At 42.2% G+C, this 26411-nt stretch overlaps 2 protein-coding genes across 9 annotated transcripts in view; one reads left to right on the top strand and one right to left on the bottom strand.

Annotated features, from left to right (window-relative positions):
* The window catches only part of LOC138849333 (uncharacterized), a 68886-nt gene extending 56398 nt beyond the window's left edge, over window positions 1-12488 (bottom strand). For 4 of the 5 annotated variants that reach the window (XR_016233221.1, XR_016233222.1, XM_089332141.1 and 1 more), the window contains exon 1: window positions 11920-12488. Coding sequence is in view for 2 of the 5 variants with exons in the window: in XM_089332141.1 (XP_089188267.1) it covers window positions 11920-12345 (426 nt within the window). In the remaining 3 variants the exon portion in view is untranslated. Of the gene's footprint in view, window positions 1-11426; window positions 11602-11919 lie in introns of those variants that run through there. The other variant, XR_016233223.1, reaches the window with a different exon arrangement.
* On the top strand, window positions 12043-25853 carry ZNF639 (zinc finger protein 639). 4 transcript variants are annotated; one of them, XM_008266534.5, is made up of 7 exons: window positions 12043-12182; window positions 14560-14767; window positions 15287-15361; window positions 17077-17145; window positions 20060-20170; window positions 22205-22339; window positions 22496-25853. In XM_008266534.5, exons 4-7 carry the CDS (start codon window positions 17088-17090, stop codon window positions 23647-23649), a joined length of 1458 nt encoding a protein of 485 aa, XP_008264756.1. In that variant the 5' UTR covers window positions 12043-12182; window positions 14560-14767; window positions 15287-15361; window positions 17077-17087; the 3' UTR covers window positions 23650-25853. The 4 variants fall into 4 exon arrangements, with proteins under 4 accessions (XP_008264756.1, XP_002716486.1, XP_008264757.1 ...); XM_008266535.4 differs by having other exon boundaries at window positions 12048-12182; window positions 14569-14767; XM_002716440.6 differs by lacking the exon at window positions 15287-15361.
* Window positions 25854-26411: the final 558 nt, after the last annotated feature.

The raw sequence follows: 26411 nt of genomic DNA, 5'->3' as shown, positions 1-26411 counted from the left end.
CCGGGTTGTCAGATTTCTGCATCATAGGGTAGCTCTATTTTCAGTTGTTGTTTTTTTAAGGATGTTAAGCAATTTTAAGACAATAATTTTGGCAAGTAATGATGTGAAACACACATGTTCCTTCAAAAACACAAATTCAGAAAATTGATGTGGAAAGAAAAACATTTTTAACAGCCTCATATGTGTTAAATTTGTTTTTAAAATCTTCTCCCAGAGATAATTAAAGGTCTAAATATTCTCAATTATGAATTTTACTAAACATTTAAGAAATAAAAAATAGCACAATAATATGTCCTTTCAGAAAACAGAGAAGAATGAAATGTTTTCCAATTCATTTTAACAGATCAACATAACCCAGATTTCAAAATCCAGTGAGTACAAGGGGAAAAAAATTACAAAACTAGGGGTCAGCGCTGTGGTGTAGTAGGTAGACACCATCTGCAGTACCAGCATCCCATATGGACGCCAGTTCAAGTCCCAGCTACTCCACTTCTGGTCCGGCTCCCTGCTACTGCGCCTGGGAAAGCAGCAGAAAATGGCCCAAGTGCTTGGGCCCCTGCACCCACGCAGGAGATATGGAAGATGCTACTGGCTCCTGGCTCCAGATAGGTTCAGTTCTGGCCGTTGTGGCCATTTGGGGAGTGAACCAGCAGATGGAAGCTCTCTCTCTCTCTGCCTCTCTCTTTCTGTGTCTGCAACTCTACTTTTCAAATAAATAAATAATATTTTACAAAAGAAAAAGAAAAACATTACAGTCTTAATTAATACAGGTAAATTAACCATTAACAAGATATGTGAGTACAGCAAATCAAATCCAGCAAAAAAGAGAAAACAAGATATGAATCATTAAATTTTCCTTCTTTTTCTGCTTTACTGTTGGAATTTGTACTTGCATTTTTTTGTGTGTGATATTAGTTGTTATTCTTCCACTTCTAATGCAGGACTTCCTTAATCACTTTTTTTTTTTTTTTTGAGATTTATTTATTTATTTGAAAGGCAGTGTTGCAGAGAGGCAGAGGCAGAGAGAAAGAGAAAGGTCTTCCATCCACTGGTTCACTCCCCAGATGGCCGCAACAGCTGGGAGCTCCACCGATCCGAAACCAGGAGCCAGGAGCTTCTTCCAGGTCTTCCACATGGATGCAGGGACCCAAGGACTTGGGTCATCTTCCACTGCTTTCCCAGGCCATAGCAGAAAGCTGGATCAAAAGTGGAGCAGCTGGGACTCGACTGGCGCCCACATGGGATGCCAGCACTGCAGGCGGCAGCTTTACCCACACCACAGCGCTGTCCCCTTGTAGGGACAGTCTTGTCATGTAGGGACAGTCTGGTGGTGATGAATCCATCAGGTTTTACTTGTCATTAGAAGTCATCATTTCTCCTTTATTTCTGAAGGGTAGTTTTGCTGGGTATAGTACTCTTGGCTAGAAATATATTCTTTTAGAACTTTGAATATTTCATCCCATTCTCTCCTGACCTATAAGGTTTCTACTGAGAAGTTTGCTATTAACCTAATGAGGATTCCCCTATGAGGAGTTTGGCAGTTATCTCTTGCTATTTTAGAATTTTCTCTGTCTTGTATTTTTGATGGTTTGACTACAACATGACTTGGAGAGGACATTTGTGGCTGAATCTATTGGACATGACATGTTTGGGCTTCCTGCAGTTGATGTTCTCATCCCTCCCAGATTTGGCAAGTTTTCAGCAATGATTTCCTTGAGTAAGTTTTCTATGTCCTTTTCCTTTTCTCCTCCTGAAACACCCAGAATGTGAAGGTTGGCTTTCTCAAAAATGTCCCTTAAGTCCTAAAGAGTTTCTTTTTTATTTTTCCCCCTTTTAAAAAATTTTGACTAGATATTTCTTTTTTGTTTGTTTTCAAAGACTTATCCATTCATTTGAAAGTCAGAGCTTCAGAGAGAGGGAGAGGCAGAGATGGGGAGTAAACCATCTGCTAGTTTACTCCCCAAATGACCAAAACAGCCAGGGCTGGGCCAGGCTGAAGCCAGGAGCTTCATCAAGGTCTCCAACGTGTATGCAGGGGCCCAAGCACTTGAGTCATCTTCTACCCTTTCTCAAGTGCACCAGCAGGGAGCTGGATCAGAAAGGTGCAGCCTCATCTCAAACAGGCACCCATATGAGTTGCCAGCGCTGAAGGTGGTAGCTTAACCCACTTCACCAAAAGATCTATCTTCAAACTCAGAAATTTTTTCTTCTATGTGCTCAATTCTGCTGTTGTGGCTTACCACTTTATATTTTGAATTCTCACTTATGAGTTATTTAGCACTAAGATTTAGGATTATGCCTTTTTATGATTTCTATCTCTGTTGAATTTCTCATTCAGCCTTGCCCAGCCCTGGGAGTTGTTGCCATCTGGGAAGTGAGTCAATGTAAGGAAGATTTCTGTCTTTGTCTCTCCCTCTGTCACTCTGCCTTTCAAATAAATAAATCTTTTTTCAGAAAGCAATTAAAATGCACAAAAGGCATACAGATTAAAATGGAAGGCATACAGAAAAAAATCATTTAATAAGATTATTGTGCAAATTATCTTTTTGAATATACCAAACCTCATCATTTTAATGAGCAAATCAATTACACATAAACCATATAAAAATTCATAAAATGACTTTACATGTATAAAGAGCAGAAAAATCAAGAATGGCATTTCCTTAAATCTTTTTCTTAACAGCTTGAAAATATCTGAAAACTTTGAAGCTGTAACGATAACTAAACAATTGATACTACCATAAATTCGACATCAGTTTTCTGATTTCAAATCAATGACTTCAAATTTCAAAACGTATTTTTGACAAACATTAAAATGAGAAGAAATGTTAACAAACCTTTTGCTATTAAACATAACTTTGAACACATAGAATGAACTAGACATTGTATGAATATTTACATTGTGCTAGGGATTTTGTGCATTCCTTCCTTGTGTCCATCATTCACATAATACATATTTATTAGGTGATCCCTCTGTAGCAGCAGTGTACTAGGCTTTAACTGGAAGTAAACAAGGCAGACACACACTTTTCCTATCTTTTTTTTTTTTTTTTTTTTTGACAGGCAGAGTGGACAGTGAGAGAGAGAGACAGAGAGAAAGGTCTTCCTTTGCCGTTGGTTCACCCTCCAATGGCCGCCGCGGCCGGCGCGCTGCGGCCGGCGCACTGCGCTGATCCGATGGCAGGAGCCAGGAGCCAGGTGCTTTTCCTGGTCTCCCATGGGGTGCAGGACCCAAGCACCTGGGCCATCCTCCACTGCACTCCCTGGCCACAGCAGAGGGCTGGCGTGGAAGAGGGGCAACCGGGACAGAATCCGGCGCCCCGACCGGGACTAGAACCCGGTGTGCCGGCGCCGCTAGGCGGAGGATTAGCCTAGTGAGCCGCGGCGCCGGCCCACTTTTCCTATCTTTACAGAACATACAGTCTACCTGGAAAAACACCACGGAACTCTCCTGTGCCCCTGCAAAGAGGTTGTTTATGTTGTGATTAGAGGTTATTACAAATAATTATGCTTTGGAGCTTTTTTACTCCCATTGGCAACAACAGGAAAAGCAGTATCGATTTAGGATAATCCAAAGTTCAAGGTAGGTAAACGCTGTGGACATTCTTGATCATCATAGCTGTTCTCCTGAGCACCTGTTTAGTCGACTTTCCACAAACAAGCTTTTCTGCTGAATTATTACTAAGTGAATCTGGAGCAGGTTAAGAATTCATAAAACTGCTTTTTCATAAAACTGCTTTTCACTTGAGAAAAAAAAAAAAATAAAGCAAGCTGTTCCCACAGATAACATTTAGTATGTGGCACCACTCGGTGTTAAGACATGAGAATTGCAGCATGAAAATTTGCCCAGTAACTTGCAGTTTTAACAGATTTACAAAGATTTTTTGATGTCATTCTGTAAGACTGCCATAAAAGAGATTAAAAACATATTTTTCAATTGCCTTCTCTACAGTGACTTCCATATTTATCTTGAAAGTAGTAGGCTTTAATAAATGTGTGTTAAATTAATCTAGATGAATCTGCAATAACAAACTATCCCAAAAGCTAAGCATTCAAACAAAACAAAGTTTGTTTCAAGTTCACATGTTTGCTATGGGTCCAGATGACTCCACCACTGAAGGGAGACCTAAGGAACTGAGTAATGGAAATGAAATGTCTCTACTGAGAAGTGACACATAACACTTCTACTGATATTTCAATGGTCAAAGCAAGTCATACAGCTATCTCTAACTTCATGCAGGTCAGGCAATATAATCTCTCCTATGCCTGAAAAGTGGACAGCATTACAAAATTGGATATTGCTGAGTCAACCACCCATACCTACCCTAGACCTATACAATGAATTTTCTTCCTAGGGATAACATGGAAAGTCTTCCTTCATCATCTTTTATTCTCAGTTTCTCTTGATGTGTTCCATCCCTCAGATCTTTGCAGATATGTGTGTCTAAATTCAAGTCTATCAAATGGATACAACACTTGACCTTCAGTCCCAAGTGCTGTAAATATGATCAATGCTCTAGATCATGAAAAGTGCCACAGAAACACTTTATAAGATATTGTTATTAACTTTCTAACAAGGACTAATGTGATTTCCTGGATTTACTGATTGTTATTCCCACAGCTAAAGCAAAAATGAAGAGTAAGACTGAAAATTGAACACTGAACAGAAAGGTTTTGCAGTCAAGCTGAGACCTTGTTCCAGTAGAGTCTGAACAGGCCACCAGGGATGAGGTTCACAAAAAGAGAAGGGTGGGATGGCATTGTAGCACAGAGGATTAAGCTGCCAGTTTTGACGCCAGCATGCCATGACTGTTGGTTTGAGCTTCATTTCTGATCCAGCTCCCTGCTAATGTGCTTGGGAAAGCATCAGAAGATGGCCCAAGTCTTTGGGCCCCTGCACCCATGTGGGAGATCTGAAAAAAAGCTCCTGGCTCCTGGCTTTGTATAGGCCCAGCCCTGGACATTGTGGCCATTTGAGGACTGAACCAGTAGACTCTCTTCTTCTCTGTCTCTACCTCTCTAATTCTTTCAAATAAATAAAACAAATCTTTATCCTAAAATATAATTTACATAAAAAAATCAATGAGGGGGCTGGCACTGTGGTGTAGTGGGCTAAGCCTCCGACTATGGTGCTGGCATCCAATATGGGCACTGATTCTAGTCCCAGCTGCTCCTCTTCCAATCCAGCTCTCTGTTATGACCTTGCAAAGCAGTAGAAGATGGCCCGAGTCCTCTGGCCCCTGCACCCACATGGGAGACCCAGAGGAGGCTCCTGACTCCTGGCTTCACATATGCTCAGCTCTGGTCACTGAAGCCATTTAGGGAGTGAACCAACAGATGGAAGACTTTTCTCTGTCTCTCCCTCTCTCTGTCTGTAAGTCTACCTCTAAATAAATAAATAAATCTTAAAAAAAAAAAAAAATCAATGAGGTAGGGCCAGCATTGTGGCGTAGCAGGTTAAGCCTCCACCTGTGGCACGAGCATCCCATATGGGCCCTGATTTTGAGACCTGGCTGCTCCACTTCCAGTCCAGTTCCCTGCTAATGCACCTGCGAAAGCAGTGGAAGATGGACCAAGTGCTTGGGCCCCTGCACCCATATAGGAGACCAGGATAGACTTCCATGCTCCTGACTTCTGCCTGGCCCAGCCCTGGTCACTGAGATGATTTGGGGAGTGAACCCATGTATGAAAGATCTCTTTCTTCCTCCCTCCCTCTGTCACTCTGCCTTTCAAATAAATAAATAAAATAAATCTTTAAGAAAAAAAAAAGATACACAGCCTGTAAAAAAAAAAGTATAAGAAAACAAACTAAATGGGAAAAATATTTTTTAAACTGGAAATGACATGACTTTCCACTTTTTTTAAAAAGATTTATTTATTTATTTGAAAGGCAGAGTTACAGAGGGGTAGAGGCAGAGGCAGGGAGAGAAAAGGATCTTCCATCCACTGGTTCACTCCCCAGATGACCGCAATGGCCAAAGCTGGGCCAATCTTAAGCCAAGAGCCTGAAGTTTCTTCTGAGTCTACCACATGGGTACAGGGCCCAAGGGCTTGGGCCATCCTCTACTGCTTTCCTCTGTACATTAGCAGGGAGCTGGATCAGAAGTAGAACAGCCAGGACTCAAACTGGTACCCATATAGGATGCTGGCACTGCAGGCGGTGGCTTTACCTGCTGCACCGCAGCACCAGCCAATGAAAGTCCACTATTTAACTCTATAATCACTTATAGTGGTTCTAAGGTGCCATTAATATTTTAATAGCATAAGGGATGATCATGCCATATTAAATGGTGAGGAGAAACTGTTACAAAGCAAAATAAACAATAACACTCTAATTTGGAAGAAATTTAGATATGTATACAGGTAAAAAAAAAATGGAAAGACATGGAGAAAATGTATCCCATGGATTAGCTCGGAGTTGTAGGATTATGGTACATTTTTCTATTTAAAGATAGATAGAGATTTATTTATTTATTTATAGGCCAGAATTACAGAGATAAGGAGCCACAGAAAGAAAGCGCTCTTCCATCTGCTGGTTCACTCCCCAAACAGCTGCAATGGCCAGGACTAGACCAGGCAGAAACCAGGGGCTTGGAACACCATGCAGGTCTCCCATGTAGGTGTAGGAGCTCAAGGACTTGGGCCATTTTCTGCTGCTTACCCAGGTACATTAGCAAGGAACTGGATCAGAAGTGGAGAAGCCAGACTTAAACTGGCACCCAAATAGATACCAACATTGCAGATAGTGACTTAACCTCCTGCGCCATAGGGCCATCCCCTATGGTACATTTTTCTTTTGCTCTTTATACTTTCCTATTTTCTTCATTATATAATAACATATATTCTTTTTTAAAAAAATAAAGATTTATTAGGGCTGGCATTGTGGCATAACTGGTAAAGCCACTGCTTGCAGTGCCAGCATCCCATATGGGCACCAGTTTGAGTCCCAGCTGCTCTACTTCCAATCCAGCTCTCTGCTATGGCCTGGGAAAGCAGTAGAAGATGGCCCAAGTCCTTGGGCCCCTGCACCTGTGTGGAAGATCTGGAAAAAACTCCTGGCTCCTGATTTCAGATTGGCCCAGATCCAACCATTATGGCCATTTGGAGAATGAAACAGCAGATGAAAGACCTCTGCCTCTGCTTCTCTATTAATTCTCCCTTTCAAATAAATAAATAAGTCTTTATTTTATTTTAAAGATTTATTTATTTGAGAGGCAAGGTGACAAAGAGACAAAAAGAGCTTCCATTTTTTCTGGTTCACTTCCCAAATGGCCACAACAGCTGGGGCTAGGCTATGCTGAAGCCAGGAGCCAGGAACTCTATGTTGGTCTCCCACATTGGTGGCAGGGGCCCAAGTATTTGGGCCATCTTCTGCTGCCTTCTAAGGCATGTTACCAGGAAACTGGATTGCACATGAACCAGCACTCCAATATGGGATGCTGGAATCCCAAGTGGTAGCTTAACTGGCTGTGTCAGAACACTAACTCCAGAATCTCTTAAATAAGATTTGAAAGTTGAACTTAGTCCTTGATCCATTGGCTACAGAATGGATGTTGAGTTAATAAGCCTGAAAACAACATAAATCTCAACATACATCTCTATCAGAGGTCTTGGGTACCAAGGTATAGTCACTGAACAGCAATATTTTGAAAGGAATCTTTTCTTCTAAGCAATAGATCTCAACAGTGGGCTTAAAATAGTCACTAAATCATGTTATAAATAGATGTTCTATCATCCAGACTTGGTTGTTTTATTTATAGAATATAGGTAAACAAACAAACAAAATAGGCAGAGTAGAGTTAGCATAACTCTTAAGGGTCCTGGTGATAAATGAATATTAGCTTCAACTTAAAGGCACCAACTGTATTAGGGTCCCTAATACAGGAGAGTTGGCCTGCATTTTGAAACCTTGAAGACAGGTGTTGACTTGTCCTCCCCAGCTATGAAAGTTCTATTTGCAGCTTCTGCCTAAGGCTGTTTCATCTACACAGAAAGTCTGAGTTAGCATAACCACCTTCATCAAGGATCTTAGCCAGTTCTAGATAACTTGGTGCAGCCTCTCTGCCAATCAGCACTTGCTGCTTCACCTTGCACTTTCATGTGACAGACACGGGCTTCCTTTCTTAACCCTCATGAACGAACCTCAACCAAAGCTTCAAACTTTTCTTCTGCAGCTTCCTCACCTCTCAGACTTTGAAGACTTGAAGATCATTAGGAACTTGTTCTGGATTAGCCTTTAAGGGAACCTGTGACTGGTTTTATTTTCTAACCAGACCACTAAAACTTTCTCTATGACAACAGTAAGGCTTTTCTAGTATCTTATCATTCATACATTTTTCTAGAGTAGCACTTTTAATTTCTTCCAATTACTTTGTTTGTATTCAAACTTGGCTAATTGGTACAAGGGACACAGATTTCAGCCTGTGTTGGCTTTTGACATACCTCTTCACAAGCATAATTATTTCTAGCTTTTGTTTTTTTTTGCTTTTTTTTTAAAAAAAGATTCATTTATTTATTTGAAAAGCAGAGTTACAGAGAGAGAGAGAGAAATTCTTCCATCTGCTGGTTCACTCTCCAAATGGCCATAATGGTTGGATCTGGGCCGATCTGAAACCAGGAGCCTGGAGCTTCTTCCAGGTTTCCCACATTGGTGCTAGGGCCCAAGCACTTGGGCCATCTTCTACTGCTCTCCCAGGCCATAGCAGAGAGCTGGATCGAAGTGGAGCAGCTGAACCTGCGCCCATACGGGATGCCAGCACTGTGGACACTGGCTTTACCTGCTATGCCACAGCACCAGCCCCTCTAGCTTTTGAGTTAAAGCAGAGCTGTGACTCTTTCCCTTGAAAACTTAGAGGCCATTGCAGAGCTATTAATTGGCTTAATTTCCATATTGTGCTGTCTTAGGAAATAGGAAATCCTGAAGAGAGGGAGAGAGTCAACAGAAAGGTCCTAGGTAGAGCAATCAGAACACACACAGCGTTTATCAATTAAGTTTGTCATCTTGCATGAACATGGCTCAAGGTACCCCCAAACAATTAGAATAGTAACATTAAAGAGCACAGCTCAGGGCTGGCGTTGTGGCTCACTTGGCTAATCCTCTGCCTGCGGCACCGGCATCCCATATGGGTGCCGGATTCTAGTCCCGGCTGCTTCTCTTCCAGTCCAGCTCTCTGCTGTGGCCGGGGAAGGCAGTGGAGGATGGCCCAAGTGCTTGGGCACCTGCAACCTCGTGGGAGACCAGGAAGAAGCACCTGTCTCCTGGCTTCGGATCGGCGTAGCTCTGGCCGTGGCGGCCATTTGGGGGTGAACCAACGGAAGGAAGACCTTTCTCTCTGTCTCTCCCTCTCACTGTCTGTAACTCTACCTCTCAAATAAATTTAAAAAAAAAAAAATCTTAAAAAGAAAAAAAAAGAGCACAGTTCAAGTCCCAGCTGCTCCACTTCTTGTCTAGCTCTGTGCTAACATGCCTGGAAAAGCAGCTGAAGATAGTACAACTACTTGGGTCCCTGCCACCCTTGTGGGAAACCCAGATAGTTTCAGGCTCCTGGATTCAGGATGGGACAGCCCCGGCCATTGCAGCCATTCAGGGAATGAAACAGTGGATGAAGGATCTCTCTACTCTCTATGTAACTCTACCTTTCGAATAAATAAACCTGTAAAGAAAAAATCACTGATCAAAGATCTACTGTTCATATAATAATGAAAAAGTTTGAAATGTTACAAGAATTACCACAATGTGACACAAAGTTAGCAAATGCTGTTGGTAAAATGGTGTCAACAAATTTGCCGGGTTCAGGGTTGTCACAAACCTTCAATTGTAAAAACTACAGTATCCTCAAAGTGAAGCACAATAAAATGAAGTGTGCTTGTATTCTACAAGGGTGGACAAAATTGGAAGAACGATGCTTGAATGCCCTCTATACCAAAATTATAAAAGTATTTAACAAAAAAACCATTTGGTACTCTTATGAGATTTCAGGGTTTTTTTTTGTTTGTTTGTTTGTTTGTTTTCCCAGCTGCCTCCCTGCCCTGGAGGAAGAGAAGAAAAGAGAGCCACAACATTGCAACTAATCCAAGAACTTTATGTTGTGTTCAATTTGTGATTACATTAAATGTTAGCTGAGGGGCTGGCACTGTGGCGTACTAGGCTAAGCTCCACTGCAGCGCCAGCATTCCTTACAGACACCAGTTCAAGACCTGTCTGCTCCTCTTCCTATCCACCTCTCTGCTGTGGCCTAGAATGTAGAAGATGCCCAAGTTCTTGGGCCCCCACATCCGCGTGGGAGGCCCAAAAGCTCCTGGCTCCTGGCTTTGGATCGGCCCAGCTCTGCTGTTGCAGCCATTTGGGGAGTCAACCAGTAGATGAAAGACCTTTCTCTCTCTCTCTCTGTAACTCCACCTGTCAAATAAATATTTTTTAATAAATGATATCTGAACATTTTAAGGCTCTTCTAAGTGGTAACTGTGAGGATTTTTTAAGATAATACACTTGTGGAAGTGGGGGTGCTCATACCACAAAATATTTTAAAACGAAACATCCAAAATATAAAGATTGACACAAGGCTCTATGTGAACAAATCACTAACTCAAGATGGTGTCAGGACACCCTCTTGTGGCTTCCAATGTATCAGGGAGGGAAAAAGCCCAGCCACACCAGAGAGCAAAAGATACATGCTGTATTTTATAACTTTCACAAACTTGTATGCTTTTCTATTCTGTGCCAGGTCCTACTCCTACTAGGACTGAGGGTTCTTCTAAATCTCTTTTACTTTATTCTGGCTATGCTAGCATGCATGAATATTCACTTATTTGGGATGAGTCACACGCAAAAGTTCTGAGGTAATAGACTGAAACTAGTTTTTCAAACAGGTCTTTATCCCCTGGGACGGAGTGAAGGGGCTTGCTTGCGGAAGGGCTGTGATTCTCCCTTTCCAGCAGTTGATCGGTTGATCAGCGCGTGGTTCCCAGAAATAGCACCGCCCTGCAGCCCCGACTTTCCCAGTGACCTTGGGCACCCGATAATCCACAAGGGCTTCATTCATCCACTTAACAAAGATTTGAACCCCAGTTGTGCAGGTTACAAAAAGGAGTTAAGGCCGGAGACTTTAGCCCCTCACAAGCCCACTTTTTCTAATTTGTAAATTGGAACTAACAACCTCGACCGGTTGTCAAAAAAGATTAAACACATGACCACATTTTTAAAGTGATTGTTTTTGAAATGGTGTTCACAAATATATTTTTGCTCATTTATTTATTTTGGAGGCCCCACTGGGATTCCTTTAATCCTCCCTACATCTGTTCCCAGAAACTCAAGGTCAGAACACGATTTAAATAATCGAAACCAATCTCCAGAAACTTTACATTCATTCCACCAAGATTTCCTGACCCAACGAACCGGGCGGAGACCTAAGGATTGACTCACGGACCTTCAAGGGGTCCTCCCTCAAGCCCGGTAACGAGCATCCCAGCTCTGTGAGGTTCTCGGGCGTCGCAAAAGCCACGACGCGGTCCCGCTCTCTCCGTCCCCCACAGGCTGCTGGCTTATTTAGGGTTACAGAACGCCATCTGCCCGGCCTAATCCGGACAAGGCCATTGTCGCGCGTCCCCGGGAGGGGCAGGGTGGGGAGAGGGTGACTCTCGCGGGCGGCGCGCCTTCCACTTCTTCCAGGGCGGGAGGGAGGGCTGGGGACAGGCAGGTCAAGGTCGTCGCGCAGCCAGGCGGGCCGCAATTCCAGCGACTGGAAGCCCCCGCCGCGCTCCGCAGGGGCCGCACCCCGCTCGGGAGCGGCCCGCGGCGGCGCAGAGAAGCCGGCAGGGGGCGCGGGCCTCGGGGCCACCCCCGGGGCTGCCGGCCGGTGGTCCCTCCCAAGCCCGGTGTGCCGTGTGGCCGCGCAGCCCGGTCCCCTGCCCCCAACTCACCTCGTCACCTCCCCGCCCTTTCGGCGGGCCCCTGAGGTGCGCGGCGCAGGCGCGGAACGAGGCAGTGAGTGCGGCCGCGGAGCTGGGGCCTGGCGGACAGGGCGTGGGGCGCGCGCAAAGGAGAGGGGCTGGCCCGGCTGAGTGCCCGGGAGCGCGAGAGCCAGAGCGCCGCCGCCGTGCGCCCGCCGCCTTGCGCCCGCGGGTAAGGCCGCACCGCCCCTCAGAGCTACGCCCGGACCGGCCTGGCGGGCCCGCAGGCACTGGTGAGTGTGAGGGAGGAGCGGGCGGACTGGGCGCTAGACCGCTGCAGGGGACGCAGGCGTGCGGGCGCATCTCCCGACGGGAGAGGGCTGGAAAGACCGGATGGCTTGTTTGAAACTGAAACCCTGTCTTCGTTTTACGGCGGGAGGGCTTCCCCTCCCCCATCCCGAAGGCAGTTCCAGGCCCGGCGAAGGACGCCTCGGCCCCACCTCGCCTCGGCTCTCAGCTGCTGCTTTCCTTACAGCTCCCTTGGGGTCGGGGCTTCAGCGTGCCCTCAGCTCTGGCCGTCAGTCGCAGGCCCGGCGAGGCGGGTGCGTGGCGCTGGGCTGGCGGCTACTGGTCCGGGCGACTCCTGCCGGGCCCGGTGGAGGGCAGCTGAGCTTGGGCCTCTGGGCTCCGGCCGCCCTAGGGTGCCACGCTGGCCCCCGGCACTGCCCGGCGGCTTCGCGGCCCTCCCGCGCCGCAGCCCGCTGCGCTCCGCAAGTTGTCGCCGCGGGAAGCGGGCATCGGCCCTGCCACCCAGAGACTCCCCTCTCGCTCGGGTGCTTTTAAGCCCTTTCTGGTTTTGCTTTCAAGTAGGGCCTAGGGACACGAGTCCTTTGAAGAAGCTTATTTCTGCAAAGAGATAATAGAGTCGTGCCTGAACAGTAGCTATTCGAATATTTGACCAGGTATTTTCAGTACATTCGCTGACATGTGGAGGGCTCTAGTTGAAGCTCCTATGCAGCCATTTTTATGTTTTGTTTCTTTTAAAATCTAGAAAATATATACTTTTATTAGGATGAAAAGGAAACTTTAGCCCTGTTAACTCGTTTAAAATGTGCCTTTTTTTTTTTTTTTTTTTGCGAAGACTTACTATACATGTTAGGAAGAAAGACCACGTTGCCTGAAAGGCCTATAAAAGGTTCAGTGATTTGATAAACACTATCATGGGTATTGTGTTTTTTGTGTATATATATTCTTGTGTGTGTGTGTGTGTGTGTTTTAAATGACATACCTGGACAACCGTACATATTTGGTTGGGGCCGTAACTAGTTGGGTTGGCTCAGGAATAAATATATGAAACCTTAGAAAACAAAAATGACAGAGGCTGGCGTGTATTGTGTAAGGTGCTTAAAAAAAAAGTTTCCTGTGGGATGATGCCATATTTTGTAAGTTTAAAATATAAACTCATAGGAAAAAGTAAAATAAAAAAAGTAAAAATAAAAGCATAGGAAAAAGTCTAGATAATATACAACAAAATGAACAGTGGGTGAATGGATTCTATTTTTGTTATGTTTTAATCTTCTGATATTCCTGCAGTAGTAGCATGTTATGTGCATAGGGTGTATGAGTAAAATGCCAAACGTGTTGATTATGCATGCAAAAGGTACATAAAAATGTTTGGTGAAGTGAAGAGTGGTTAGCAGTTTTGCTCTGGAGGGGCATCTTACTACTGTGCTGAAAGGAGGTCTAATAAGCATTTTTCAATGTTGTTTTGACTTAAGTAGGAGTTGAACCCTCTATGATCGGTGGTCCTACTTTTCTATCACTTCACAGTTTGAGTCCTGGCTGGCTTACAACACTGGTTTTAATACATGCTTGATTTCCTCTTTCTTATTCAAGCCCTAAAGAAATTGAAATGTATTCTGAAAAAATAACAGTTTTTAGTGTCTTCTTGATGCTTTTTTTTTTAAGAAGGATTTATTTTATTTATTTGAAAGGCAGAGTTACAGAGAGAGGTAGAGATAGAAAGAGGTTTTCCATCCATTGGTTTACTCCCCAGATGCCTATAAGAGCCAGGAGTTTCTTGGTGTCCCACGTGGGTGCAGGGGCCCAGGGACTTGGGCCATCCTCCACTGCCTTCCCAGACACATTAGCAGGGAGCTGGGTTGAGAGTGGAGCACCCAAGACTCGAATCAGCACCCATATGGAATGCCTACTGCAGGCTAGCACTTTAACGCACTGCATCATAGCATCGACCCCCCCCCCCTTCTTTTCAGTTTATTTTTTAAATATTGTTTATTTGAAAAACAGAGTCACAGAGAGATAGAGGCAGACAGAGAGAGACAAGTCTTCCACTGGTACACTCCCCAGATGGCTGCAATGGCCAGAGCTAAGCCAATCTCGAGTTAGGAGCCAAGAGCTTCTTCCAAGTCTCCTACGTGGGTACAGGGACCTAAGGACTTGGGACATCTACTGCTTTCCCACACCATAGCAGAGCGCTGGATCAGAAGTAGAGCAGCCAGTACTCGAACAGGCGCCTATATGGGATGCCAGCATTCAAGGTGGTGGCTTTACCCACTATGCCACAGCACTGGCCCCTCTATACTTTTAACACAGGTAGAACATGAAGTGTGAAGCATATCACAACATTTCTGTTAATCTCATGGTTGTCAGTTTCTTTAGGTGATTCTCTTCCCTTCATCACAACTGGTGACGAAGTAAGAACTGAAAGCAAAATGTAACTTGCTGGGGCAGTGCTTAGCAGTGAAGATTTACATACGTAAAATGCTCAGGAGTCCGAAGACATGAGTTTTCATTCCTGGTTCTGCCACTTTGTTGACTTGGCTTTCACTGAATCTGTTTCCTCATCGGTAAAAATGAGGTGGGTTTGGTAGAAGTTCCTTTGGGTACCCCATAGGATTGTTGTGATGATGAAATAGAATAAGGATTAGAAGAATGCTTAATGAACTGAAAAAACACTGTCTTATTACTATATGAGTGCATAATAGATGTTCAGTAAATTATTGTTATTTTAACTTGTGTTATTAAATCTACGAGAATCTTAACAGTGAAAAGTCTTAGACTTAATGTTTGCTTTCATGTACCTATTTTTCCTTATAGCTGAATAAATTATGCAAATTTATATTCCTATTTTGGTGTCAAGATTTAGCTTTAGAAGGTAAATTTGATTTCCAAAAAATAAGAAAAGTTTGCATGTAACACATACTTAGCAACATATACAATTTTTACTAGTAAGTATAATATATTCAAAATAATATTATACCTGAATTCATTCTGTATAACTTTCCAGCTGACTAAAGGTCTGGTACCATGATATTCCTGAATCTTGGAAATGAGCCACATTTTTGTTGATATAATTTCTGTCATGGTTTACTTACAGGCATTTTTTACCATATGAGGACACTTCCCTGTAATTCGTTTTTTTTTCTCACTACAGAATTAAGAATTATACCAAGTAAGTAAAATGTGGTGAAACTAGTTAATTTTTAACAGTTCATTGGCATTTAATCATAAAGTAGTTACTATACCTGTTCTGTTCAAAGTAGAATATTTAATGTGATTATATAAAAAAGGAATTTTTTTAAATTATATTTTGAGATTCTGTGTGTCAATGCTAGTTTTCCTGGAAGCCATGGGGCCAATACAGATTTGTGACAGTATTTTTTAAGGAAATGTATCTTTTTTTTTTTTTTTTTTTTTTTTTTTTTTTTTTTTTTTTTTTTTTTTTTTTTTTTGACAGGCAGAGTGGACAGTGAGAGAGAGACAGAGAGAGAAAGGTCTTCCTTTGCCGCTGGTTCACCCTCCAATGGCTGCCGCTGCAGCCGGCGCACCGCGCTGATCCTGGCAGGAGCCAGGAGCCAGGTGCTTTTCCTGGTCTCCCATGGGGTGCAGGGCCCAAGCACCTGGGCCATCCTCCACTGCACTCCCTGGCCATAGCAGAGAGCTGGCCTGGAAGAGGGGCAACCGGGACAGAATCCGGCGCCCCAACCGGGACTAGAACCCGGTGTGCCGGCGCCGCAAGGTGGAGGATTAGCCTATTGAGCCACGGCGCCGGCTGGAAATGTATCTTCTGTATGAAAATATTCCCAGTTGTAGGAAATATGCCTATAAGACTTTTCATTTATTTATTTGAAAGGCAGAGTTGCAGAGATGGAGGGAGATGCAGAGAGAGAAAGTGTCTCTGTCTGTTGGTTTATTCCCCAAATAGCTGCAAGCCAGGAGACTGGAATTCCACCCAGGTCTCCCATGTGGGTACAGGGCCCCAAGTGCTTAGGCCATCTGCTGCTGCTTTTCAAGGTACATTAGCAGGGAGCTGGATTGAAAGTGGAGCAGGGGCCGGCGCCAAGCCTTGCAGCGCTGGCACACCGGGTTCTAGTCCCGGTCGGGGCGCCGGATTCTGTCCCAGTTGCCCCTCTTCCAGGCCAGCTCTCTGCTATGGCCCGAGAGTACAGTGGAGGATGACCCAAGTCCTTGGGCCCTGCACCCCATGGGAGACTAGGAGAAGCACCTGGTTCCTGCCATCGGATCAGCGCAGTGCGGCGGCCATTGGAGGGTGAACCAACGGCAAAGGAAGACCTTTCTCTCTGTCTCTTTCTCTCACTGTCCACTGTGCCTATCAAAAAAAAAAAAAGAAAGAAAGAAAGTGGAGCAGTCAGGACACTCATATGTCTCAGGCAGCAGCCTAACCTGCTGCACCACAACACCATTTCCCTATTAAACCTAATATTAATGTGGTGCTATAGGCATTATGGGTTTTTTTATATATAATAATAATAATTTAAGTATAAAGTTTACTGTTATTTGGAACTATCCAGTTCTCACGATTACATCAACACTAAAAACCCAGGCAGAGCAAGGAGGAGCCTGACCTTGCCAGTCTTTTCTAGGTCCCATGGCAGGTTACAGGAGATCAATCACAAGGACAGTCCTGGGCCTCAAGCATTTTTTTTTTTTAATTAGTCATAGTATTTTGGGAAGTACAAGAAAACAAACAAAAGTTCTGCATTTAAACTTGACTGGGAAAGTAATCCAAAATTTCTATTATAAGGTAGATTTTCACATGGCACACATATTTCCTATTGCCTATAAATTCTTCACTTAGAAATAATTTTTATAACTATATCAACAGTTGTTAATTGTGACTTGCTACATGTTTTTTTCATTTTTTAGATTGAAAAGATATGAATGAGTATCCTAAAAAAAGAAAAAGGAAGACTTTACACCCTTCTCGTTATTCAGGTCAGTATATAACTGAGTTATTTTAAAGTTGTGGAATCCATCTACTTTCTCATAAATGATCAGATGAGATTTAAATGTCTGGATCAATTTTTAGGTAAGAGAACAATTTAAATAGATTTCCTAATATATATTTCTCATTGTCCATGTGCTAAGCTCACATCGGAACTTTACATATATTATTTTATTTAAAAAATTTTTTTAAAAATATTTTAATGTGTTTGAAAGGCAGAGAGAGACAGACCAAGAGAGGTTTTCCATTTGCTTATTCACACCCTAAATGCCCAAAACAGTGGGACTGAACAAGGCTGAAGCCAGAAGCAGGGGATTCAGTCTGTATCTCACATATGGGTGGCAGGGACCCAAGTACTTGAGCCATCACCACGGCCTCCCAATGTGTATGTTAGCAGGAAGCTGAAACTTGAACCCAGGCACTCTGATGGAATGTGGGCATTTAATGTGGCCTCTTAACTGCTGTACCAAGTACCCTCCTTCAGACTTATAGATATTTAAAGTTAGACAGTCAAGGTTATTTTTTTTAAATAATAATTGTCTCATTTAAAATATTTATTTGTTTGAGCAGCAGAGGGAGCTAGAGACAAAATGAGTTCTAGTTTACTCCCCAAATAACTGAAATAGCCAGGATTGGGCCAGACAAGAACTGGGAGGTAGGAACTCAATCTGGGTCTCCCTCATGGGTGGCAGGAACTCAACCACTTGAGCCATCACTTGGCTGCTTCCCAGGATGTACACCAGCAGGAAGCTGGAATTGAGCAGAGCTAGGATTGGAACTCAGGTACTCCAGTATGGGAAACAGGAATCTCAACTGGCATCCTACACACCAACCAAATGTCCACCTCCATGGTTGCTTTCTCATGTAGCCTATCTGATTCTCAAGCTGTGCTTAAGATACCTCAGTGAAACAAGTTTGCATTGTTAGGGGAGAGGGGGAAAAGGTGAGACTTCTCTTGTACGTTATTTTCAGTGGTGCAGTGGGTTAAAGCCCCAGCCTGCAGTGCCAGCATCCCATGTGGGCGCCAGTTCTAGTCCCAGCTGCTTCACTTTGGATCCAGCTTTCTGCTATGCCCTGGGAAAACAGTTGAAGATGGCCCAAGTCTTTGAGCCCCTGCACCCGTGTGGGAAACCCAGAAGAAGCTCCTGGCTCCTGATTTCAGATTGACTCAGCTCTGGCCATTGCGGCCATTTGGGAAGTGAACCAGCAGATGGAAGACTTCTCTTTTTCTGTGTCTCTGTCTCTGTAACTATGTCTTTCAAGTAAATAAAAATAAATCTTTTTTTAAAAAAAAGAAATTATGGCCGGCGCCGCGGCTCACTAGGCTAATCTTCCGCCTAGCGGCGCCGGCACACCGGGTTCTAGTCCCGGTTGGGGCGCCGGATTCTGTCCCGGTTGCCCCTCTTCCAGGCCAGCTCTCTGCTGTGGCCAGGGAGGGCAGTGGAGGATGGCCTGGGTGCTTGGGCCCTGCACCCCATGGGAGACCAGGAAAAGCACCTGGCTCCTGGCTCCTGCCATCGGATCAGCATGGTGCGCCGGCCGCAGCGCGCCGGCCGCGGCGGCCATTGGAGGGTGAACCAACTGCAAAGGAAGACCTTTCTCTCTGTCTCTCTCTCTCACTGTCCACTCTGCCTGTCAAAAAATAAAAAAAAAAAAAAAAAAAAGAAACTTTCATTTTTTGTGATTGAGGTTGGTTCTGCTGTCTTGACATTATGAGAAAAGGGATCTTATTGATCATCTGTAATACACCTCCTGTACACATACGTGGTACATCTCAGGCACACCTGTTAGTCTCCTAACCTACCTGTTCTTTATATCTGAGGAAATTTAAGTCTGGTTCACTACTTTCTGGTCCTTCCCAGTCAAGATTTTAGTCAGAGTTGAATACTATATGTTATGTTTTCCCTGTATTTGTGGCATATCTTCTGGTAATTCTCTGTTTGTATAGCTAACACAGTGTTTATCATATTTATATTTTGTGATATTCTAATTATAAGACAAATATATCCTTGTATGTTTCAAAGTTTTATATATATATATTTAATTATTTTATTTATTTGAAAGGCAAGGTTACAGAGAGAGGCAGAGACAGAGAGAGAGGACTTCTATCCATTGTTTCATTCTCCAAATGGTTGCAATAACCAAGGCTGGGCCAGGCCAAAGCTAGGAGCCAGGAGCTTCTTTCAGGTCTCCCACATGGGTGCAGGGGCCAAGCACTTGGGCCATCCTCCACTGCTTTCCCAGGCGCATTAGCAGGGAGCTGGATCAGAAGTGGAGCAGCTAGGACTCAAACTGGTACCCACATGGGATGCTAGCACTGCAGGCCAGGGCTTTACCCCACTGTGCCACAGCAATGGCCCCTCAGTTATATATATATATAAAAGATTGATTATTTGAAAGGTAGAGTTATGGAGAGTCAGAGGGAGAGGGAGAAAGAAGTCTTCCATCTACTGGTTCACTCCCCAAATGGTGCAAATGACCAGAGCTGTGCTGATCTGAAACCAGGAGCTTCTTCTGGGTCTCCCACGTGGGTGAAGGGACCCTAGGACTTGGGCCATCTTCTACTGCTTTCCTGGGCCATAGAGAGCTGGATCGGAAGTGGAGCAGCAGGGACTTGAACTGGTGCCCATATGGAATACTGGCACTGCAGGCGGTTGCTTTACCCCCTATGCCACAGTGCTGGCCCCCAAAGTTACATTTTAAAGTGTGTTCATCTGTGGCTCTTTAAAAGCTTAGTGTCAATATTAGATCTGAAATGAAAATGCTTTAAAAATTTAGACAAATATACTTTCCTTATAGATACAATAATTAAAATTATGAAAATCTGTATGTTTGATGGCGGGATGGCTTACTAAATGTGTGTGTTTATTGTACTTGAATTTTTTCATTTTGTTTTATGTTCAGATTCTTCTGGAATAAGCCGAATTGCAGATGGATTTAATGGAATTTTTTCTGATCATTGTTATAGCGTCTGTTCTATGAGACAGCCAGACTTAAAATATTTTGACAACAAAGGTATAACTAATATTCTCCAAAATATTTTTCTTCAAATTACTTTTACATATTTTCCCCTATTTGAAGATATGGGTAAAATGTAATTGAGGATTTCAAAACAAACAACTGCTTATATATTAGTTAGAATATAAGAAAACAAAATAATTTTTAGCATTATTTCAGACATATAAATAAAAACCACACTCTCCTAAACCTGTTTTAGTTGGCTCAGAATTGGCAAAGCAGGAATGATCCAGAGTTGGGCACCTTGATGGTGAAAGATAAAGAATGGTGTTAATAAGCACGGTTCTTCCTCTCAGTCTGGAGGGCTTATACAAGGCAAGAACAGAGTGTGGCATGGTCTTTTTCAATCTTGCACTTTCTACTGACATTTCTAGAGCATTAGGTCAATGAAAACCTGTACTTTTCTCCTCTGCAACCATTGATACTTCCAGTTCCCTTAGGCTCCTCTTAGAAGCACAGAAACATAAAACATAAGGTCAGAGGCCTTGATATGAATTCATGTTTAGCTTACTGAAGAGATAATGCACACATACACACTCACACTTTTTCCTGTTAGCTGAGAGAAACTGAAAGAAAGAACATACCAATAGCAGCGAGCACATTTTGTGCCTATATCTTGGTTTCTAATACAGTTATTCAATAAATGGAACTAGAGCTCCTCATGGAAAAATTGATTTTAGACCTGAGGTAGAAAATATACAGGATGAGCCTGGACAATCTTGTAGTGCTGGAAAATAAGGAAGTGCTTAAAAAAAATCCCAAAACAAAACATGCAAACATGATCAGGTTGTATTGAATGAACCCAAAACCAACTGAAGAAGCTCCTAACAGCCAAAGCTGAAACCAGATGAGAAAAAATTGTTTTTTAAGTTATAACCCAACGTATAAAATAAATATCAAACCTGATTGAATAAATGATTAAATAAATGAATAGGAGGGATTGAATAAATAAATAGGAGGGAAGAGAAAACTCACACAGAAGAATTTCAAATAATTTTTGTAGATACTCCATTCTTGAGGTGGAACATAACTCTCCACTCCTTAATTGTGGGCTGCACATAATGATTTCCTTCCAAAAGGTAGAGTAGGGAAAACAAACTGCAGTGTTGATTGGAGACAGCATCAGCAGTTACAACAATCACAAATCTTGTTGATGGTGTGTAATCTTGATAGGAGGTGATAAAAATGGTAGATTACCTGCCTGCTCTACTTCCCATTGACCCATACTTCTAGTCTAATCCTGAGGGGGAAAAGAAACGTAAACATTCAGTTAGTGGAGCTTCTTACAAAATACATGACAAGTGATCCTCAGACCTGTGAGAAGTCATCAAAAGCAAGGATAGTGGGAAACTGTCCTAGCTGACAGTAGCCTAGAGAGACATGAGAGTTAATGTAATATGTATTTTGGGTGGGAACAGCTAGATAATGGGTAAAAACTGGCAAAGGAAATGTAGATAAAATATGGATTTTAGTAACAATAATGATGTGTTACTTTGGTCATTGTAAAGTTTGTTTATTTTCAACTACTAAAAGAAAGAGCCCTTCTGTCTACTGGTTCACTACCCAAATGCCAGCAACAGCCAGGGCTGGGCCTGGCCAAAGCCAGGAGCCCAGAACTCCATCTGGGTTTCCCGTATAGGTTGCAGGGGCTCTCTTCAGCTTGCATTAACAGGATCAGAACTGGAGTAGCCAGAAGTTAAACTGGCACTCTGTTATAGGATGCAGGTGTCCCAAGCAGTGGTGAGCCTGTTGTACCAGTGTCTACCCAGGCTCAGTAATTTATAGACATAACATCCTAAATAACTTCAAAAACAGTATTCTAGTCCATTTGGGCACAGAGGCAAAGGCAGTTGGTTATTTGGGGAGATTTTCTGTGTTTGGAATATACAGCTGATATCTCTTTTTCGTGGCTAAATATATATCCTTTCTTCCTATTGGAATTTAAAATTATATTAAAAATAATTTGTGCCTTGTTTTGTAATAGCTAATACTTGATGTGATAGATGTGTTTTTCCAAATCTCTTTTTACAGATGATGATTCTGATACTGAGACAGCAAATGAATTGCCAAAATTCACAGATGGAATCAAAGCCAGAAACAGAAATCAGAACTACCTGGTTCCCAGTCCTGTACTTAGAATTCTAGACCACACTGGCTTTTCTACAGGTTAGCAAAACTAGTTAATAGCATTGGCATTGTGTAGATGAATGAAAAAAAAAAAAAAAAACTGCAAACGGTAAATATCTTTTTGCCCAATTGTGTTTATCTAACAGATTTTACTTGGTAGTAGCAATATAGTAATGGGTTTGTTGTATTTCTTAGAAAAATCTGCTGATGTTGAAATTTGTGATGAAGAGTGTGATTCACCTGAATCTGTTAACCAGCAAACTCAGGAGGAGAGTCCTATAGAAGTTCACACTGCTGAAGATGTTCCAATTGCTGTAGAAGTACATGCAATTTCTGAGGATTATGATATAGAGACAGAAAACAATTCCTCGGAAAGTCTCCAAGACCAAACTGATGAGGAGCCACCGGCAAAACTTTGTAAAATTCTTGACAAGAGCCAAGCTTTGAATGTGACTGCCCAGCAGAAATGGCCTTTACTGAGAGCTAATAGCAGTGGCCTCTATAAATGTGAACTATGTGAGTTCAACAGCAAATATTTTTCTGATTTAAAGCAACATATGATCCTGAAGCATAAACGTACTGATTCAAATGTGTGTCGAGTATGCAAGGAAAGTTTCTCTACCAACATGCTTCTGATTGAGCATGCAAAATTGCATGAAGAGGACCCCTACATCTGTAAATACTGTGATTATAAGACAGTAATTTTTGAAAACCTCAGCCAACATATTGCGGACACCCACTTCAGTGATCACCTCTATTGGTGTGAGCAGTGTGATGTACAGTTCTCCTCAAGCAGTGAACTCTACCTGCATTTCCAGGAGCACAGCTGTGATGAGCAGTATTTGTGTCAGTTCTGTGAACATGAAACTAATGATCCTGAGGACTTGCATAGCCATGTGGTGAATGAGCATGCCTGTAAGCTAATAGAGTTGAGTGATAAGTATAACAATGGAGAACATGGACAATACAGCCTCCTAAGCAAAATTACCTTTGACAAATGTAAGAACTTCTTTGTATGTCAAGTGTGTGGTTTTCGGAGTAGACTTCATACAAATGTTAACAGGCACGTCGCTATTGAACATACTAAAATATTTCCTCATGTTTGTGATGACTGTGGAAAAGGGTTTTCAAGTATGCTAGAATATTGCAAGCATTTAAATTCACATTTATCTGAAGGAATTTATTTATGTCAGTATTGTGAATATTCAACAGGACAGATTGAAGATCTTAAAATTCATCTAGATTTCAAGCATTCTGCTGATTTGCCTCATAAATGTAGTGATTGCTTGATGAGGTTTGGAAATGAAAGGGATTTAATAAGTCACATTGCAGTTCATGAGACAACCTAATTTTTCTCTTTATTTTGATTTTCATAATGTTTTTGTAAAATAATAAATTGAACTTTTTTTTGGAGATGTTAAAATGGATGACTTTAAACGTGACAATGAGATTTGCCTTTAATAAGTTTTTAATTGCCCAGTTTTTTTGGCATTGCTAAATTAAATGCCAAATGTATAATTGTACCTTAAATATGGTATTTTCAATTGCATGTAGTTCATAGTTTTAACCGTTCTTGGTAATACCCATCCAGTTTCTTGCGCTCTGATTTTATGAATTAGAAAAAAACAGATGTATGGAAGAAACTAGTTACAGTTTTCCTTCCTTAACAATAGGTGCTATTAACTTTTAAACTCAAGACAAGCTCTGTTTTATGTGTATGAAATCATTGAATTATTGCACTGCCAGAACTGAAGTGCAACATAATATGTAATAAAGCCCACTGATAGTCCTATTCCCATCAGTAATTATCCCCTAGGCAATCAGTGCGCTCTGTGTGAATCTTTTAATAACACTAGCAGGCCAGTATTAGGGTAGGAAGAACAGTCTTTGTTTTTGGCTTGTTTTTTAAGCCCCTATCTATGTGTTGAATAATTTAAGACTGGGGTGAGGAGGAGATGGTAAGGGATTGGACAAAAAATTTAACCATTTCATAGCTAAGTCATAACACCTTTACATTTCATTTTCAGTTGCACAACTGTAAAGTCATGCCCAAACTTCTGATGTCAGATTATTGACTAAGAAGCCCACTGAATACGAATATAGTTAAATCTGAGAGTTAAGGAGTTACTGGCATGATAATGTATAAATTACTTCTGATAGTGTTAAACTAATGTTTAGCATCTATATTAGTTTCCTGGGGCTACCTAACAATTTACTGCTTACTGGATTGCTTAAATAGCAGAAATCTATTAATAATGTTATGGAGACCAGAAGTTCAAAATCAAGATATTGGTAGAGTTGCATCCTTCTGAAGGCTGTGGTGAGAGAGGATCTATACCTCTTAGAAGAACACTTGTCATACTAGGGCTCTTCCTAGTGACCTCATCTTAGCTTGATAGTGATCCTATCACCAGATATGGTTAGATTCTAAGGGATGGGACTTAACATCGATTTGGGGTGAGCACAATTCAACTGCAGTTAGTCACAGCATCTGAAATAGCAGTATCAAGAAGACATTTATATCATTGCCCTTGAATTTAACAAGCATTGCTGCTAACAATATTATTGTCCAGTTATTCAATATAGTTGAGAAGACCAGTTTATGACCAGTGGTTTTCCCACTTCACAAACCATGGGAATTGTCTCTGTTGTGAAAATCACAGCTGCAACAAGTATTGTCAAAACTTTTCACTTTTATCTGTCTTGTTTTATGTGTACACCTGTTCCTAGAAACCCAGACCTTCTAATTTTAACATTCCTGGTAGGGCTGTCTTACACAAACATTTCTCAGAGACTTGAAATTTTAAGTTTAGATTTAAGGGAGTCTTAAAAACCAACTGATCTAAACTCTTGGGTTTCTGCTTTTTGTAGAAACAGAAAATTGGATGGTCCTGAGACCAAGGGCATATAACCTGTTAGTGGAATTCAGGTTATTTGGCTCACAGCCCAGTCTTGTTGCCGTTACTCTATACGACATTAACCTTTGTTCCTGTGTGTTTTTCGTGACTCTGACCTAGTTATTCACCTGGTTTCTTGATAATTCTGTTGCTTATACTTATTGATACACATCCAGCTTCAGGAATTTAATTTTCAGGAAACATTAAGTAATACCCTTTTTTTTTTTTTTAGTTTGTATTTTACTGAGTTATGTTTCATCAGGTGTTCATAATTAGATCAGAGATTGTGATTAAACTGCTCAAGATGTAAATCAATTTTAGAACCATATAATTCTGTGCTTTTTGATGAATCTGCAACATACAGTCACATCATACTGACAGTTTGTCCCATAAAAACTTTGCCATTAATAATTTTTAGATAAGTCTGTTGATCATAAGTCATTGAAGTAGTTGTATGTAATTTTAGCTTAATGAGCTTCACTTGAAAAAGCTTCCTAAATTTTTTAGCTACTTCTGAGGTTTTTGTTTTTGTTTTGTCCCTTCAGAACCATTTCCACTGCATTCTTTTGTGATTTGAATCAATTCTGATTTGAGAATAATACTACCTGAACTTATGGTGATATTAACACTACAATAGAATTCTTGGTAGCAGTAAACTTGAGTGATGGTCATCATTGTTTTTCTCATTTTTTTTTTCATCTCCCCTTGCAATGAATTATTACTTTTGGAATTCCAAAGGATTTCCCTGTACTCTATAATTATTTTATTTATTTAAAAGGTAGAGTTACAGAGAGAGGTCTTCCATCCACTGGTTCACTCCCCAAATGGCCACAGTGTCTGGGGCTGGGCCAGGCTGAAGTCAGAAGCTTTTTCTGGGTCTCCCATGTGGGTGCAGGGACCCAAGCACTTGGGCCACCTCCCACTGTTTTCCTAGGCCGTTAGCAGGGAGCTGGATCAGAAATGGGGTGTCAGCATCACAGGTGGCAGCTTAACCTGTTATGCCACAATGCCGGCCCCTCTATAATTTTTTTTTTTTTAAGAGTTACCTATTTTGAAAGAGAGACAAGGAGATCCATCTTCTATTTGTTGGTTCACCCAACAGATGGCTGCAGTGGGCACTGCTGGGCGAGGCCGAAGCTAGGAACCAGGAGCTTATTCCAGGTCTCCCACATGTATGGTAGGAGCCCAAAAACTTGGGCATCTTCACAGCTTTT

This window comes from Oryctolagus cuniculus, chromosome 4 (assembly GCF_051225735.1).
Source record: "Oryctolagus cuniculus isolate XC-2025 breed Fujian yellow rabbit chromosome 4, ASM5122573v1, whole genome shotgun sequence".
Taxonomy (NCBI): Eukaryota; Metazoa; Chordata; class Mammalia; order Lagomorpha; family Leporidae; genus Oryctolagus; species Oryctolagus cuniculus.
This window is presented reverse-complemented; position numbering and strand designations above follow the sequence as displayed.